A 20,016-nucleotide genomic window follows, 5' to 3' on the forward strand; every position below is an offset into this window, starting at 1 on the left:
TGATACTGGTTGAAATGTATATTTTATATTATTGTTTATTTTCTCATGTAAGTCGAAATTTATGTTAAATGATTTGTTTTAGGCTCGTAGCTCTTCTTTGTTACATTACTTAATCTTTAAATTTTAGTATAGAATTAGTTATATATGCGCGGTTTTTTACCTAAGAGAAATTTCATCACTAGATCGCCTGTACGACGATTTATGCGGCTTCCAGAGTCTCTATCTTTGAGTGAACGAAATTTAATTTAGAAGACTGGTATAAATTTTTTTAAAATTCAAGTATATATATATATATATATATATATAGGTAAAGAAATTTAAGCCGAACCTCTGTCCCCGAAGAGGTTTAATGCTGGATCGTAAGATCAACGCATGGTACTGTGATCCAATAATAGGGTCGAAAATCCGTACAGAGGAATTTAAACAGAAGAAAAAGATGGTTTCAAAGGCTCACCATTCAAAAACTATTGGCACTTCAACATTTTGCTATTAACATTTTTGACTTTTTCAAAGTTTTTCATAGGAGAAATACGTACATGCCGGTTCCTCCGGTTGGTTTGGATCACTCTGTATATGCATTAAAATATATTGCTTATATATGCGTTTTTGATAATTTAAATCAAAATTGTTTTTACATAGAAATCATTTTTGTCTATCACATTATACAATATATCTTTTGTAATCGTCCATTTGTTTTGAAAGTTTTTAAATATTATTTTATAGTATTACACAGACATGGAATATTAAAATTCCAAATATATGAACAATGAATTTAGAGACAAGATAATTGTATATTTTACTATTATCGGTTAATTAGAAATATTAACATTTCTTACTTACTAAAAAACAACGTGAATACTATAAAAATGAAGGGATGAAAAAAACAAATATTTTGTCAGTGTAATGGACATAATTATTGAAAAGTAAAAAATTTTTAGAATCATGTCTTTTATACGAGAAATATAATATTAAATTAACGATCACTAATGATTGGGTACTCCTAATGAAATTGAAAAATGATTCTACAAGCTCTTGCATTGATATTTATTTTTTAAGTTAAATAATACTAAGAAACTCTCTAAAACGTATTTTCAATTAGGATTTATTTTCGCCAGACCATATACATTAATGAACATTTGCTTGATAAATATATGGTAAAACTACGATCTCACATAGAGACGCTATTTTTATATTTGTTAGAAACTATATTTATTAGTATTTATCGATTCGCACGGATATTTTATCAGAAACACATACGCGTATCGTAGTTTCACTTTATTTCTAATTAATATGCTAAAATTTATTAGTAAAGATGCTTGAGAAAATAGTTACACTTTGAGCCAATACATAGCTCCACGAATATTATTATAATCTGATAAATTTTCAACAGGACCAACTGCCGCTACCACTGGACAGTGATCAAAAATGTATTTCATGCCAACATTTTGAATAGTTTCAGCAGTTACGCTCTGAAAGATAAATTATATATATAATCACATGTTAAGATACCTTCTAAACATCTTCATAAACAGATTTTGTTACAACAAATCACATATTTACTCTTTTTGTACTAAATATTTATACTTTGATACATCTTACATACACACATAGTGATATAGAAATTAGAGAAAAAAAAATTTCCTCATAATATATTCTTATGAAAATTTTTTGATCTATAAAAACTACATACATCTATCCTCATTTCGAGTTCATGGAGTGGAATACGCCGATTATAACAAAGCATCTGTCGGCCGATATCTTCACAAATGGCAGTAGTTCCATCCAACTGTAAAAACATGTTGGTTTTCAGAATATTTTTTGCACGTGCAACATCTTTTTCAGTAACCGCCGTGCACAGTTTCATCCATTCTTCTTGAACATGAAATAACATATCTTCACATTTCATGGGATCACAAACGAAATATATACCCCAAAGTCCTGTATCCTGTAAAATTAAAAAATAATGCATTCATTGATTCGATACACATTAATTATAATTATGTTTTACATGCAAATTAGTAACATTTAGGCTCGGTTTATCATTTGCTGATTAACTTCTAGTTAAACTTATAGCCCGATGTTTTATCCAATGGATTTTATCTGTGGTTGCGTTCAGAAACCCGAGTACCCCCGTCTATCGTTTTATTCTTGTTGTTCACTCATTGTTAAACAAGGATAAGATGACATACGAAGATACTCAGGTGATGTTTCCGAACGCAGCTTATGATGATGTCATGAGTTAAGTTCATTGGATGAAACATCAGTAGCTCTATTCTGTAACTTTTTAACGACAATTTTACTAACTAGGGATGTCATTGCATAGGTATTTTACATGATGAAAAAGCTGCGCAACGACAGTATAAAGATACTGTCGACTGTATAAAGATGCCGAACTGTTGTTAAGTTACAGAATAGATCTACAGGTTGTTTAACCACAAGTTAACCAGCAAATGAAAAACCGCCTTATTTAACACATACTTTGTAACATGTGTTAAAACTCTGATAACTGTGGCACAAGCCTCGTTCTGCACAAGCTTTAGCTAAATTGCTTGCATTATTTACGCCTCCACCTTGACTACGATCCCACCCTCCTATAAGAGTATTCGCGACCATAAGAGGAATGTTGTCTGCCTCAGCCCATCCAGCACCTAAATCATTCATTCATTATTCTATAACATGTTACAATTTATTTGCAATATTAATTAGTACAATGCTAATACCTTCAACAGCAATCGCAATATGAGCAAGAGGAATCGAATCATCACGGACTCTTATTTCAGAACCAGTATAGCGACAAGCTTTAATATAATCTGGTATAACATCATATTCCGGTCCTGTCATTTTGCCGAAATGCTTATCGGCAAGCTCGATTAATTGATTGTGATCTACACCGCCAGCGCCAGCCAATACAAATCTAAAAAAAATTGATATTTGAATTTTCTAATTACTAATAAATATTAACTACACATAAATCAATCAACAAGAATTTTACCTCGACGGTCCATAATGAGTTTTCACGTATTTAACAAGATCATCTCGTGAAATGCTTTTGATATTTTTAGTAGGCCCCAGTATTGTCCGTCCTAAGGCTGTACCTTGATATGCAGCGGCATGCAAATGATCAAATACAACTTCTTGCAAATTCGTTTCAACTTCCTGCATTTCGCGCAAGATAACGCCACGTTCCCTTTCAATTTCATTTTCACCTAGCTTCGAATTTTGTATAATATCACTGAGAATCTCAATAGCTTTTGGTACATCCTGTGACAAGCATTTTGCATAAAACACTGTTTGTTCTCGACTTGTATAAGCGTTCAGATGTGCTCCCATATTCTCTATTTCTAATTCCAAATCAGTTTGAGATCGTTTAGCAGTTCCCTATAAACAAAAGATTCTAGTATCAATAGAAACATAATGAATAATTCAATGAAAACGCTAAACATAAAAATCATGTAATTATTACAGCCTTGGTCATAAGTATAAGCACCATCAATTTGTATTTTTTTTTTTAAAGCAACAATAAAATCCAAAGAAAAAAAAGCTAACAAAATATACAGGATGTCTCAATTATTACCACCTGAAATATCTTCTAATCTATAAGGTGTAGAGAAAAATAATATGTAACCAAAATTACACAGTGTAAAGAGGGATATCATACGGTGATAATAATTTTTATCCAGATGGAGGCGCTTTGGAGATTTCAAGATCAACTTCGTTTTTTTAAATGGAACTATATGAATTTTTTTACACAATATGATTCTTCTAATTATTCTGCATATAAAAGTATTAAGATAGAGATATCAAAAAACTAACTGTTTACGAGATATTTTATACTTTATTGTGACACATTGATATAAAATGTTAAATGACTCGTAAACTATTAATTTCTTTATAATCGTACCTTAATACTTTTATGAACAGAATAATGAGATGAATAAATTGGTGGAAAGAAAACACAGTTGCTTATTTAAAAAATTATCCATTTTGCATACATATTTTTTAAAGCAACTCTGTGTTTTCTTTCCACCAATTGATTCATCTCATTATTCTGTTCATAAAAGTATTAAAGTACACAATTATAAAAAAATTAATAGTTTACAAGTTATTTAACATTTTATGTCAATATGTGCCACAATAAAATATCTCGTAAACTATTAGTTTTTTGATACCTCTACCTTAATACTTTTATATGCAGAATTAGAGGAATCATATTGTATAAAAAAAAATTAGAGAATTACATTTAAAAAACGAAATTGACCTCGAAATCTCCGAAGTGCCCCCACCTGGACAAAAATTATTATCACCATATGATAGCTTTCTTTATTGTTGTTATATAAATTGTCCTCTACACCTTATAGATAAGAAGATATTTCAAGTGGTAATAATTATTGAGACACCCTGTATATTAAAACTGTTATACAAATATTTTTCAATAAATCGATTTTTTAATTTACTTTTGTTAAATACAGAACTTTTACATTAATTTTAAATTTGTGAGGTTGTCTTACACTCCTGGCCTAGACTGTACAGTCATTAATCATATATTACAGTTTTATTATTCTATTATAAAATTCACTCCAGTTTGATCACAGGCAAATCATTACACAGAACTTTAAAATCTATACTAAAAGCCACAATTAAAAATATAATTTTTTATTAGTGACATTAATTAGTTTACCTTGAAAGCCATGTGCTCCATGAAATGAGCAACACCGTTGTTATCATCTGTCTCATATCGACTACCAGAATCTATCCAAAGACCAACAGTGGCTGTTGCAGCTCCACTATCTTCACTGGCAACTCTCATTCCGCTATCCAAAGTCGTAACTCTCGTAGCTGGCTGATTAATAAGTGTTTCTTTCAGAGAAGCAACAGTTGACTGCCATTGTTTTGATATCTATAGAAGTATAAACAAGTCCAAATAATATATACCTTCCATTAAAAATATACAACTTATCTACATTCAGTTTACTATAACATATTTATAAATTCTTTGTTAAATAATAAAGAACTTACATTTTTTTATATTTAATATATCTATTTTAACCAAATATCTAAATATATCTAACAATTTACTAAACAACATTTTAGTATAAGGCAAAAATTTTTAATGCATCAATCGATCAATTATATTATGTGCAATGCTGCTTTTATGGAACAAAATTGCATTTGTATAAAAAATTTGTCCATATTATATAAATCTCAAATTTCAATAAATACCATTTGTCATATTTATGTTCTTAATTAATTAATAACAAGGTGTATACACACGCGCGCACACGCACACGCACATACATATACTATTAAATGTTCTTATATTTGGTCAAAACAAGATCTTAGTGCTTAAATATTCCTTATGTGAATTTATAAACATATCTGACTTTACATATTGCACACCAAAATCTTTTTCAGTCGCCATCATAAGCAAAATCAGAGAGTAATAACATAACTTTATTAAATTGACAAGAAATTTAATAATTTTTTATGCTAATCTAGTGAGAATATCCTTTATTTGATATTAATAATTATCTGATGATTTATTCTCATCCGTCTAAACTCGTATCATATTATTAAATGTTCTTTTTCATAAGGGAATCATTAAATTACATCTGTCAAAATAAATAAAACATAAACATAAGAGACTAATATTAATAATAACATCCATTTCTACCAATGTAGATTAACTTCAATCTCGGTTTAATTTACTTTTTATTCTTTTTCTAATTTTTATGCTTATTTCTAACAATGTAGTTTAACTTTAATTTTGGTTCAACTAACTCTTTTTCTAGTTTTAAGAATAAGAAAAAGATGAAGAGTAAGTTGAATCAAGATTAAAGTTAAGAATGTACTGGCGCTAACGTTCTAATATTGAAATAACTCGAAAATTTAATAAATTGGTTCTATTCATTATCTGAAGACATATGTAAAACCTGAAGTCGATTCTCTATCTAGTTCACGAGTTATTCAATTTAATTTTGCATGAGTTCTTATGAAGTATCCCTGGTGGAAATAAATCGCTGAAATCGCTGAAATCTATCAGTTGACTCATTTTAGTATAATTCATACTGAAATGGGTTAATTGATATAGATTTTAGCGATTTTCAGCGATTTCAGCGATTTATTTCCACCGAGCAGCAGCATATTCCCACTTCTATCAACAAAATTATATAGAAGCAACATTGCCAATATTCTGAAACTTTGTTTGTGAGTAAATAAAATACTGACGTTTCTAAAAAAAATTTCATATCGATTTACCAACCCGTTATCAAGATATTAACGATAAAGCAAAATTCCGAATGGACTACATAACCTCACTTCGACTGCTCAAAACGTGACAACTCAAGAGTATCAGTAAGGTACGAAGGTTAATTTACATATCTTTTTAATTTTTTAGTACCATGTGATGTCTGATATACATTAAATGTTATTAATATGCGGTACACCTTTCGTTTCTTACAATTGAATTTGACAGAAAATTCATGTCCAAAAGTTTTTACCGACAAAAATACAAATATTTAAGTTCTATACATGATACGGCGCATATTTTAACTTATAAAAGTATAGAATTTCATCAATTTCAAATGTGAGTAACTGTCTGGAACTGTATAGCCAGAACATCCTTAATAGATATAAGTAAGGTTATATACCAGAGACTATGTACTCAAATGCATTTCGAACTTTTTCGCTTTGTTGAATTTCACAATAAAATAATATAAACTACAGTCATGTTGTTTCTGAATATTATACTTGTTAAAATCTTTATTTTTTTTATTACGTAAGGGGAAAGTACAAAAGGGAATCTCCAAATTAACTTAAATGCAATTATACATGAATCGAATAGGAAAATCGTTATTATAATACAATGACTGTACGTTGCGTTTTACCTTTACAAGGCTGGTTTTATTGGAATATGTGCGAAGAACACTCCTAATCTTTAGCAGACGAGTAGCCATTTTTCCGATTTAATAGTCGCGTTCAGGTTCAGCCATAGACTATGTTGTTTTGTGTGAGTTTTTTAATTCAGCACAAATCCACCGCATTTTCATCGGACGGTTAACAACATGGCGTTAACATCTACGATGGATGCTTGATGGCCTACTTTGAAGAACGGTTTGATGAAAATAGTGACAAAACTCTCAACAGACAGAATTCTCAATTTAATGTGTCAATTTACAATAAATGCCACAAATTAATTTTTAAATTAAAACTTTAAACAATGATTAATAAGATGCCTCATATTTTTGGTTAAAGCAGTATATTTTTACATGTTATTTACATATTACATATTTTTTGCAATAATTATATAATCACTATACTAATACATACAGCAATTGAAATTCTAGATAATCAAGAATGTGCTTTAAAGTCTATATCATGTGTAATGGCACTATTCTTAAGAAAAAATTATCAATTTTTGTGTGCTTAACACGTTTACATTTAATTAATAATAAATCCATATCGTTATCGGTCATTGCAAATTCTTACAAGAAAAATTCTTGTGAGATCTTCCAAGAAAATTTTCATGTACGAATTTTGGACAGGAACATAACAAGATCGCATAAGAATATATCGCATACGACACCTATAGGTAAATCAAGAATCTTGCATGAATCTTATGCCCATATTACATGAATCTTATAAGCATGTTACATGACTTTTACACGCATGTTACATGAATCTCGCGCGTAGTTTACGTGAATCTTGCAAGAATATAACTGGAGTGTCATTATGAAAATATTACAAGAGTACTATTGGAATTTTGTGTGATTTATTGCTCGTATCCTAGTAAATAAAATAGACAAGCAAGGAGTTGAATGGGATTTAAAAAAATTTATTTTAGCTAAAAATTAATTCTTTTTACACAAATTGAATAACGACTTTTCGACGCAATCAAACTTAATTTGGGAAAGGAGCATAAAAAGCCTATGCCAGTTATTATAGCAAAATTATAATTTATCAATTCATTAAGACAGTGATAATATATTTAGACATCTTCAGTATTCTAACAAATTTTGTAATTTTTCTTCATTCTTTTTCAATTCATATATCCAATCCAGTTTGTTCATTTAATAATTCCATTTCGTTTACTATGATCGTTTAAGATGATCGATATCTTTATTACTTTGGAGCGATCACGTAAAGAAATTATTTATTAAAAGTATCTTATTAGACTTCTAAAGTAATTAAAATCTTATCATTGTGATATAAATCGTCGTGTACGATTCATGCCAGATTCCTGCACCAACTTGAAAGATAAATTATTTCGTATACTACATGTTTTCTAAGACTGACACATGATCTTTCATGTAACACTTAGGAATGATACATAATTAATACCATATTCTTGGATGATCCTGTAAAGGAATTATTTTTTGCGAGTTCCTTATAAGATTAGATATTCCTTAAAAGCAATATCTTTTCGTTGCGATATAAATCATCGTGTACGATTCATGCCAGATTCTTGTATCAACTTGGAAAATAAATTATTCCGTAACTATGTTTTCTTAATACTGATAATGATCTTTTCATGACACACTTCAGAATCATGTATAGTTAATATCATATTCTTACATGATCCTGTAATGAAACTACTTTTTAAAAGTTTCTTACAAGTTTAAGGCAAGATCTTTTCATTGCGATATAGATTGTACGTCGTATACAATTCATTTCAGATTCCTAGGTTATTAAAGATTACTGGTGAGATTCATGTACAAATTATATAAGATTCGTATATGATCATGTATGTACGTTCATTTAATAATCTTGATTGATCACATACAACTCTTTTAAGATCTGGTACAAAAAACTTACAAAAATTTTCAACAGAGTGAAGATGAAGAATCAGAAGAGGAATCAGAAGAAGATTCATCTTTGAACATTTTTTTTTATTTAATTATAGTATTGTAATGTTTCCATATTATAGTGCCCATAAAATACAATATTAACCAATAATCATAATTAATATTTAAGGTTAAGAAATATACCCCCGCCTTGTTCAATCAGAAATTTCATCAATCCATCGACTAAATTAGTCGATGGATCTGATGGATATGCAATGATTCCAGCGCTGTAAATAAAAACACATTGATATATTTAATGGATGAATAAAAGAACTCTTTGATGCATTTGCGCTTCATGCAATTGATCAATCGATGAATTAAAAAATTCACCCTATCTCTAGACTGTGCATTCGAGGAGTGGAAGTAGTCCTCATTAAAGCCCAGTGTCCACGATGCTAGAATTGGTCCGAGATCTCGGAGAGAGAAAGAATTAACCAATTACATTTAAACAATTTAGTCACATGATCAATGCGATTGTGATGATCTCTCCGAGATCTCGGACCAATTCTAGCATCGTGGACACAAGGCTTTAGGCCAGTAATTGGCCGGGGTTAGTCCGGATCTACAATAGGTGTTTTAACCCTTAGAGCGCGTTCACACCTTGACAGAAAAGCAGCAGCCAATCAGAACTCGCGCTGGTATTCGACACTTTCGGCTTTTTGTATTACTATCAGCGCGAGTTGTGATTGGCCACTGCTTTTCCGCTTTCTGCTTTTCCGTCAAGGTGTGAACGCGCCCTTATATTGCGGTCCCATGATGCGGAATTGGCGCAGAGGAATTGGCGGAACGCTCGTGATTGGTTTAGAAAAGACATCGGCGGAGCGCAATTGACGGAATGCTTGCGATTGGACGGACATCGTTCCGCCAATTCCACATTGCGTATACGTTCCGCACCATGGGACCGCGCCATTAAGCCGTAAGAAATTGACCAATTACAGTCGAATGCCAGGAGAATAATCGACTATGATTCGCCCATTTCTTATGGCTTAAAACCCTATTGTAGACCCGAGGTTACGCGTCGCGTCGGTATGACGATGTCATACGTAGAGTGAATCTTACATTTCAAGTACGCTGAGTTCGTTCGGAGCGACCCCGAGCGCTCCCGAGAGACAAAACGAACAATGCAATATCTGTTCAAGGATCGAATTAGATCTTATCATGTCTAATTGGATCTGATTAGATAAGGCCAATTCTGATTAGATAAGGTCAATATTTTGATCATCGCCTGGATCCCTTCCCATAGAGGAATTGAAGGTAACGAAGCTGCAGACGAACTTGCCAAACTCGGCGCTAAACGGGGAGATAAAATTGACCTTGAAATTCCATATCCTGATCTGCTTACGGAAGCCTATCGCACCGCTTCAGAACAATACAATGCCCACCTTGACCGAGAATTTCTACATAAAGGCTTACATTATGATCAATTATACCGTCCACACACGACTAAGCTATGGTTTGGCAAACTTCCTATTAAAAGGAATGAAATAGTGCTCATTAACCGTCTACGTGCTAACCACTATAATCTTAATTATAGCTTGCATAGGAAAAACATGGTGGCTTCCAAAGCTTGCCCCTGTGGAGATCCCATTCAGGACATAAATCACATCATCTTTCGTTGCCCCATTTCCTCTCCTAGAGCTACTCACCTGGTTTCATTCTGCAATACCATCTCCGCTTATGCATCTCTCACTCCAAATGATATTTTCCCTCTCCTCAAAAAACCATCTCCCAAACTTTGTCGCCTGCTCCTTGCCTTTATTAAGTCCAATAACTTAATTATCTAAACATCCTTGCTCGGGCTTGTTCTTGTATTCCCTTAGATATTTCGAATTAACGCGGGCTTTATTCCCCCATTTCAGGCTCAATACTCAGCGCGACACTTACGTTACTCGCCGCCATCTTACGGTGGCCATATTCGATACTGGCCGTATCGACGCTGTACGTGATCGAGGCCATTCATTTCAAGAAGAAGAATATATTGATCAAACCAGATCTGAGTGAGGTTCAGATCTGACGAGATATAATCGGATCTGTTCCATTTTTTCCCGGGATGGCAATTCAAGATCGTTGGCCATGGAAAATTCGTGATCACGTAGGAAATTTGCGAGCGCACGTACGGAGGATCGCGCAGGCGTTTGCCATTATTCGGAACGCTTCCTGGTACACGATCTCAACGAATTATTTTTTTTTAATCGTCAATGGTCTCAGGCATTACATCCAGCACTTTTAGATTTTCGTTTGAAACGCCTGGACATACGTCGAAAATTTTCGGTCACACGTATAGGATAGATCTTCAATTGTCTGTTATTTCAGTGTGGGCTTACATTTAATTTTTGCTCCACGAACGCTCCAAACTTCAATCGCATCAAAAATTCATGGTATAAAAGCGTTGTTAGTGTCACATTTTCTTATTAGTACTTAGTTGGTGATCCCTTTAACGCTCTACATTTCTGAAACCAACCGCATGCTCAACGTAAAATTCTTTTGTGATTAATGCCTCATTATAAGCTATTAATTGGCACAAAATTTGATTATAAAATCGAGGACCGAAAAACAGGCATTTTTTTTGCGGTCATTCTTTAAGGGTTATTCTTTATGAACGATTTAGATTTTTAGATACTGAAAGCCGTGTACATATATTGTTTTGTGTTTCCGTTTTAATCAAGTTGTTTTTATTAATATTGCGAATTAATGGAGGAACTTTACTCATGAATGCATTAGCATTATAGATCTTTAGTTTGCGTAAGTAATGTTCTATATGTTTAATTAGCTTTATTGTGGTGGCTTCGACATTCTGCGACAAACAAAATCCTGCGTTGTAATAAAACGTGCACTTCTTTTGATATATTAGTTTTACTGATGAGGTTCACAAACCACTTATTATTCAGTTCAGAGATGTTATACTTAATATTTTTATAATTAGAAGCCGACAATTGAATGTTGGATATTTCAAAAGGCTCATTAGAAATAGGTTTATGAAATGAAAATTTTTTAACAATATTCATGTCGTGAGTATTAGTGATGTTTTTGTTGAACATGTTATTTTCAATGCTTATGTTTATAAAAGAAAAATTGAAAAATTTTTTGGTAATACTCCAGATTACCACCCTCAATGACTTTTTGACATATGTTGTCAAGGTCACGACCCCTAGTGACTTCCAATAAGTATTAGCCATTGCTCGTTATTCGTTAAAAAGTTATTAATAAAAAAAGTTTGAAAAATAACGTTTTATTTCTGTTATATATAATATTAAAAACTATTCTATACCTGTCTATACCCTTCCTTATTTACGTAATGACTTTTCACGCGAAGCGACTCTCACCCCACCTTCCTCCCTGCTTAGAGGCGCACACGAAGCGACTTTCGAAGTTGTGACCCTAAGTGATCTCCAACAGGACTTCGAAAGTCGCTTCGCGTGGAAGTCGTACGCCCTTAAGCAGGGGAGGAGGTGGGATGGGAGTCGCTTCGCTTGGAAGTCGTGCGCCCCTAAGCAGGGAGGTGTGGTGGAAGTCGCTTCGCGTGGAAAGTAAAATATACTTTAAAGCAGAAAATTTCTGTTTCATACAGTGGAAAAAAGACATCATTTTTCAAACTTCTTTTTTGTTAATAACTTTTTAATGAAGGACGAGCGGCGACTAAAATCTGTTGGAGGTTACACAGAGTCATGAACTTCACAACATAGGTTAAGGTCATTGGAGAGGGATCCCCTAATCTGGAGTATTACCAATTTTTTGTACTAGCACAACTAACTAGCTTAATTCATCAACTCCTTTTTTATTTTTCTTTTATTTAAAAAACATTTTCTTATACTCTCTCTTTCAAATATATAACTAATAAAACAATCTTTACAATAAGACGATGCACGTAAGGAACTTTTAAAACGCTACTGATATCTCTTGCAGCAAATTATTTTTAAAAGCGCATAGTTAAGAAAGTATACAAATAAAATGTCACTAACTATATTGTCATATGAAATGAGTAGATTTATTATGGTTTTCTTTTCTTATCTCTCTGGAAGTTTTGTTGTTCTGCTATAACTTGAAATTATCAATTTAGTCAAATTGACTACGAAATAACTATCTGCCTTGATTGCTTGATGCTGTGTTTTGAGTAGGAGAAATACTATCCTTACAAACTTTAGCAGTCATCTCGGCTAACGGTTCTAATTCCTTAGAATTAATCAAATCAAATTCTGTTACAAAATAGTAGAAATGCTTGTAACATGTATTCACGTGTGCTTCCTAAAATATTATAATATTAAAAATTAGATAAAGTAATGGGCTTAACAAATTAAAATTTAAGTCAAATAATGAAAGAGCAATGAGCCACGCTAGGTATTATCAGGGTTGGGTAAAATGCCTTTCGAATTCCATTTAAAATACTAATTGTAAAATATTTTTAAAAAATGTATTTAAAATGCAAAATGCAAAATAGGTTTTTCGAATCCACTTTAAATGTAAAATGGATAAATAGGTATTTTAAATGGTTTTCGAATGCGAAATTGTTTTTCCTGCCATAGCGGAAAAAAATTTTTACGAAAAAGTACAGAAAAACTATATGAATTGAGATAAGATCTTAGAAATTCTTAATTTTTCGTAGATATTCGTAGTGAGATATAGGCCGGTATTCATAGTCGGTTGTGTGTTATTTCAAGACCTTAGCGTCTTAAGTAATGTCTTAAGACGCTAATGTGGTCCTCTGATTGGTTTGTGATATCTCAAGGCAGAACTTAAGACGGTCTTGAATATAAGAACTGACTATGAATACTGACCATAGAGTGAAATTTGTTTGTCTCAGAAATCCATAGTTTTTCGTAGATATTCCTATGTAAGACGGAAAGTGGCGTTGTTTGCGAGCGGAGGATTTCTTGGTTTTTCAAACAAATAACACTACTTCAAGTCCAACTACAAATATCTACGAAAAACTAAGAATTTCTAAGGTCTTGTTTCAATCCGTGTAGTTTTTCGTAAAAACTTTCCGCCAAGATGGTATAAATTTTATAAAAGTATTTTACGTTTGACATCCATTTTCAACGGAATTCGAAGCCCTGACTACAGTATTATAAATAAAGTATAAATATTATAAATAGTATATATATTATAAAATAAATATTATAAAAATATAAATATTATAAAAAGTATATATATATTATAAATAAAGTATTTCTAACTGGAATATTTAAAATATTTTTAATATTATGAGATTTGGAAACGGGATCGTTTACTTGAATAAATCAAATTAATATGATAAGCGCCGGTTACGGTCAAAATTAGATGTTAAGAGTAATATACATTTTTAGAAATGTATATAGTATTTTATATAATGCTGGAACACTCATTTTTTATTAAGAGTCAATATTTATGGACAATCTGAAATTAATTTTCTCTTTACAGTTTAATTTGCAGTTTATTTGAATATTCATAAAAATCTTTGGCCAATCATGAGACTTGGTTCTTTTTATACGTTAATGATTCTAGGGAAAATTTGTGAAAACATAGAAAAACCATTTACCTATTTTATGAATGATTAAATGATAGACAGGATTTCACTTTAAATGTAAAATATGAAAATGGTTTTCTAAAAACCATTTAAAATGGAAAATGCAAAATGCCATTTCTATTTTAAATACATATTTAAAAACCATTTCTAAAAACCCCTTTTAAAATGAAACTATTTTGAATATTACTCAGCCCTGGTTATTATTGCGTCTATAATATACTTATATGAATTTGACACACCGTAAACATTATCAGATTATACAATTTTAATTTTTAGAATATTCCTTAACAAATTCGAACAATTTTCTCCAAACGTTTCGATGTAAATTAAGTCACCTTCAATGGTAAAATGGAATAAACAGTTATCTACATCGCTTAAACGTTATACGTTCGATACTGAGATTAATAGATTAATAGAGATGATAAGTTTTAAGAATGTTTAGTACCTATTTTTAAAATATTAGAAACTTAACAAAAATTGTACAGATTGTTCTTAAATATGTTCGAATACTTATGATAGAATTCAGAGTCGATTCACTGAAGCGATTCAAAGTTATAAGAATTTTAATTTGCAACAAATTTATTTAATACCCATTTTCAAAATATTAGAAATTTAACAACAATTTTACGTATTATTCTACTTTTGCGTCTGAGTCTTTATGTAAAATTTGAGCACAATTTTCTTATTAGTTTAAAAGTTATATTATACATTACCAAAAATTAAATACCATACAATACATAGAAGAGAGGACCCCTCTCCGATGACTTTGATCTTGACATATGTTGTCAAAGTCATAACCCTGAGTGACCTCCAACAGGTTTTAGCTGTCACTTTCTATTCGTTAAAAAGTTATGAACAAAATAAATTTAAGAAATAACGTTTTTTTTCTACTACATGAAACAAGAATTCTCTGTTCTAAAATAAATCCCTTTCCTGCCTAAGAACACATTTTTCACGAGAAGGGATGGATCTCGCTTCGCGTGAAAAGTTAAACATTTCTAAACAGGGATAGGATATTATTTAATATTGTATGTGTATGATAGGAATGCAATGTTATTTCTTAAACCTTTTTGATTTAACTTTTTAATGAATAATGGTTAAAATGTCAAAGATGACTCATGACCTTGACAACATAGTGAAGGTCATTAAAATTTGTGAGGTCGCCCCTCCCCCCTAATATGCATAATTACCGTTATTTTTGGCTGATTATTTGACTGATGTTTTTAATTAATATTGTGTAGACAAAACATCCTTAATATAAGGTACATGTAATTGTAAACAATTATTGACCATTGAATAAACATACTCTTACTAATGTTATAGCGATTGCGTTGGATGTTTATTTGGAGAGTGATGATGTATTGATATCTATTTCATTTCATTTCATTTATTTGTGCATCAATTACAAAATAAAATAAACAAAACGGACAACAGATTTAAGCGAGAAAGTTAGGTGTACAGGTGCACAAAATGGTGAGGCATCAGCAAAATCTGTTACTCTAATGCCTACCGAAAGAGAGAGTAAAGAGTTACATTTACAGAGGCGCAAAAGCGGAACAAAGAAACGAACTTAGATTACAGAATATAATATAAACATAAAGTATAAGATATAAAACATAAAAAGTAAATCATAAAAATATAAATTTTAACATATAATGTGAGAAATGAATTGCAAACTTGAATATAGTAAATGTGAAAGAGTTCAGTACAAAATATAATGACAACAATATAGCATTGCGAAACAGGTACGAGCTATTAAACGGAGAGTAGATACAATTGTGAAAATTAGTAGTAAATAGTAGTACAGGGAGGTCGAGAGACGGCGCAGATGCGAGAGAGACAATTGTGACCGTAAAGAGATTAAAAAATTTAACGGCTATATAGGAAAAGACAGCGCGGAATTTAGCTGAGTGATGGATTGGAAAAGACAAGGAATCATGATATCGAGTGTGATGTGCGTCTTGGGAGTAGAGTTCAGAATTAAGATGTAAAAGATTGCGAAAATAAGAAGGGGTATTGGAGCGAAATAAGCGATCTATATACTATTTTGTAAAGCTCTCGAGGTAAGCTACAAGAATATGTAATTAAAAAATGGGGGGTTCCATTTAAAAAATTCAAAGTGGTCTTGCTCTCGCTTTGACAACGCTACCCAAGGTCAAACAAATGGTGCCATCTTATGCTCTCCTCAAAGTCATGAAACTTTTGTCTGAACATATTAGTCATTTGACACACACTTTCAGAGATAATAGCTTGTAACACTTTACATGGGTCACCCTGTATATGTACTATATTTGTAGTCATTTGAACTGCGCGCCGAATTAATTTTTTTGGACTTAGAAACGCAGCTAAGCTATACTGTAGCCTTTAATCACATTAATTTTAATCACAATTAAATTTGATGCTCAATAGGCATCTATTAAAGAGATTTTAATATGCTGGAGATCTGTAAATAAATTTATTCATTGCGAAAAATATTACCTCGACCGGAAGTCGAACCCGGATCTCTAGTATTCCGTGCGAGCGTCCTAAGCCTTTAGACCACCGAGATCTTACAATTAGCAATATTTTTCGCAATAATCAGTATATGTATGGAAACAAACGTCTTTATTTCAGGCGACGTAATATAAATAATAAGAATCTTATTGGACCGTACATGTGAAAACACAACCAATAAGAAATAAAGATCCACAAAATTGTATAATTTTGTGACCATTTATGTTGCCGAGGGTATCGAATTTGTTTAAATATGCTATTGTAGATATTAAATATACTATTGTACTAATATCAATTGCCGTGGCTCATTGCCCTTTTATTGTTTGATTGAAATCATAATATTACTCAAAGATCTCTGTGATGTAGTAAAACACTAAATAATAAAGTACTTCACATATATTAATATACTTACTGCTCCTATTGCTACAATGCGATCAAAATGATGGATGTACACGTGGACAAAAACTCTAAAAAGGCGCGTTAAGATTTTTCTACATAGTGGCACAAACGTTTTGGGAAATGGCACATCTGTAATAAAAAAAACTTTATACATCCATGTAAAAAACATAAAACAGGATTCAATTAAGAGTCACTAAATCGATATTAAATAGTATCGTAAAACAGATGTAAAACCTGTTGATACTGGAAAAACCGCTTCGTTATTTATTTGAGCTTCAATCCAATCCATAAGAAGAGTAACGTATTGAGGCGCTGGTAATGCTGTTGGCTTCTTATATTTTTCACCGTCTGCCCATAAATATTCGAAACGTGCTCCACCACTCATTGTTGGACAAGATGCTGAATCGCAGTATTCGGATATAGTACCATATATAAGATTTATTCTATTAAAAAAATCTACAACTAAAAAAGACAGAAAAACATAATTGCAGTATTCTCTCCATGTAAAGATCTTGTAGCAAAATGTCAGCAATTTGGGGCCAAATTGGCAGCAAATTCAATCAGATTTTGACTACAAAGCTATAGCCATCTGTGTCCGCATTTGACTATGCATTTGTCAACAAAGCCTGCTGACAGGCTATGCCTTAACAGAAACCGAGTAAAGTATGCTTGAATCAGGTTCTGCTCTCAATCTGCCGTCAAGTTATGCAGGATTTTGTTCGGTTTCTACCACCAATCTACTGGCATAGCATGTCTAGCAGGCTTTGTCATATTTCAGACAGAGCAATTTGCTGACAATGTCAGATAATAGGTACAAACTCTGTGTACAATTTGTTGCCTTTCTGCAATCAAAAATTGATAGTAGACTTTACTCAAAATTTGTCTCCGCAGGCTGTCCTTGGCGGAAAAAAATTTTTTACGAAGAAATACAGAAAAACTACATAGATTGAGACAAAATCTTAGAAATTCTTAATTTTTCGTAGATATTCACAGTGGGACGTAGAGTGAATTTGTTTGTTTTAGAGATTCTTAGTTTTTCGTAGATATTCGTAATGGGATAACGTAGTGGCGTTGTTTGAGAGCGGAGAATCTCTAGATTTTTCAAAGAAACAACGTCGCTTTACGCCCCACGAATATCTATGAAAAATTAATAATTTCTAAGATCTTTTGTCTCAATATATGTAGTTTTTCGTATGTACTTTTCCGCTAGGGGTGCTATCAGGGATGCTTTTAAAAGTGGGATTAAAGTGTAAAAAATATTTTACTTGTCAAATACATATCAAATATAAAAGTAATAGTAAAACCAAGAAAATACATATTAAAGCATTTTTAATAAAATTTTTATATAATTTCAAATCTTTATATTATTATTGAACATTTTCTGTACCATGAACGGCGATCCAATCGTTCATATCTTCTCCGGGAGGCAATTTGACAACAGATCTTAGATTGATTCCAGAATTGAGAGAAGCTTGAGCTTGCTTGTGTAAAGAGTAACGCAATGTTCCGTGAGCAAACTTTTTCTTTGGCCTAAACGTCTGCAATTATAACACATACGAACATTTCTTAAATAATTATAATATACAAATTGACAATGTTACGTAACACTGTCTGACGCAGATTTTAGACCACAAACGAAACCAAATAATTCTTATAGATTTTTTGTGGCTGAAAATGAATTCTGCTTTATGCAAGAAGCTATAGTTACAATGAAAAGGACAAAACTAAAATCTGTAGATATAAATAATATAATACTTTGAGGATCGCTTATACAATTTGAATAATTGTTAAACCTTATGAGAGAAATCTACATATATAAAAGAAATATTGATTCATTGTGATTGAAACAATTATATTTGAATTCAATCAATACAAGAGAAAAAATTGTTAACGAGAACTTAACGGAACTTAATGTATTGCTCCGAATGCAACATCAAACATTTGAATTATTCAATTGAAATCTATTAGTACAAATCATTATAAATAATTAATGAAACATTTACATAGAATCATTTTTTACAAAGTTTATTCTAAACTTATCTATATATAACGATTTTATATCGTTGTTGCAAGGCCTTACAATCATGCTCGGTTCACACACTCCTCCAAGCAGCAAGGTGACGTGATTTTCACGTCGATAAATTGTGATTACTGGTGACCAGTCCGAGACTGGTCATGCTCCCAATAATTGACGTTTAAAAGACGTGAATATTCTGACATAATAATAAGGTCAATTTACAGACGTTTTTGATATGTTTTTAACAGGGCTGGGTAATCATTTAAAATGCCAAATATAAAATACTTAAAAAAATGTATTTAAAATGTAAAATGTTTATCGAATCCACTTTATATGTAAAATGGGTAAATAGATATTTTAAATAGTTTTCAAATACAGAATGGTTTTCCTTACATACATTTTAATATACATTTTTTTAAGTATTTTACATTTAGCATTTTAAATAGAATTACATTTTAAATGGCATTTTAAATGCAAAAATACCCAGCCCTGGTTTTTAATAGGTTGTTTTTAGTCAACTGTTTGTTTGAAATGTTACTGTGACATTATAATGATGTTATTTTACGTCAGCTTATTACCTGCAACGTTATCAATATCTCAACTAATCAAGTTAAATTCTATCAAATTAAAAAGTAAAATCCAGGTGGTACTATCTTTGTTATTTACTTATCTCTAATGATATGTATCATTGGCTGCGTTCAGCAGACTCAACAGTTTTGCAATCGTTTTATGATTGTCTGCTGAGATAGGACCATTCTTCTAGATCT

The 20,016-nt window shown here is 31.5% G+C and overlaps 2 protein-coding genes across 4 annotated transcripts in view; both read right to left on the minus strand.

Moving 5' to 3' along the window:
• Nucleotides 1–1,096: 1,096 nt before the first annotated feature.
• Nucleotides 1,097–19,965, minus strand: UQCR-C1 (Ubiquinol-cytochrome c reductase core protein 1). 2 transcript variants are annotated; one of them, XM_018450748.1, is made up of 8 exons: nt 19,939–19,965; nt 6,885–6,967; nt 4,679–4,897; nt 2,993–3,378; nt 2,721–2,914; nt 2,479–2,648; nt 1,691–1,945; nt 1,097–1,469 (listed from the first exon to the last, which is right to left on the minus strand). In XM_018450748.1, the coding sequence occupies exons 2-8, from the start codon at nt 6,951–6,953 to the stop codon at nt 1,329–1,331; spliced, it is 1,434 nt and encodes a 477-aa protein (XP_018306250.1). In that variant the 5' UTR covers nt 6,954–6,967; nt 19,939–19,965; the 3' UTR covers nt 1,097–1,328. The 2 variants fall into 2 exon arrangements, with proteins under 2 accessions (XP_018306250.1, XP_018306249.1); XM_018450747.1 differs by lacking the exon at nt 19,939–19,965 and having other exon boundaries at nt 6,885–6,979.
• Mob3 (MOB kinase activator 3) overlaps nt 12,837–20,016 on the minus strand; it is a 9,064-nt gene continuing 1,884 nt past the window's right edge. The window contains exons 2-5 of one of the 2 annotated variants that reach the window (XM_018450751.1): nt 18,620–18,770; nt 17,467–17,688; nt 17,246–17,361; nt 12,837–13,082 (exon numbers count right to left, since the gene is read on the minus strand). In XM_018450751.1, the coding sequence (XP_018306253.1) occupies nt 12,918–13,082; nt 17,246–17,361; nt 17,467–17,688; nt 18,620–18,770 (654 nt within the window). In that variant the 3' untranslated portion in view covers nt 12,837–12,917. Of the gene's footprint in view, nt 13,083–17,245; nt 17,362–17,466; nt 17,695–18,619; nt 18,771–20,016 lie in introns of both variants that reach the window. The other variant, XM_018450749.1, reaches the window with a different exon arrangement.

The sequence above is a fragment of the Mycetomoellerius zeteki genome, unplaced genomic scaffold (genome assembly GCF_001594055.1).
Source record: "Mycetomoellerius zeteki isolate Tzet28-1 unplaced genomic scaffold, Tzet1.0 scaffold294, whole genome shotgun sequence".
Lineage (NCBI taxonomy): Eukaryota > Metazoa > Arthropoda > Insecta > Hymenoptera > Formicidae > Mycetomoellerius > Mycetomoellerius zeteki.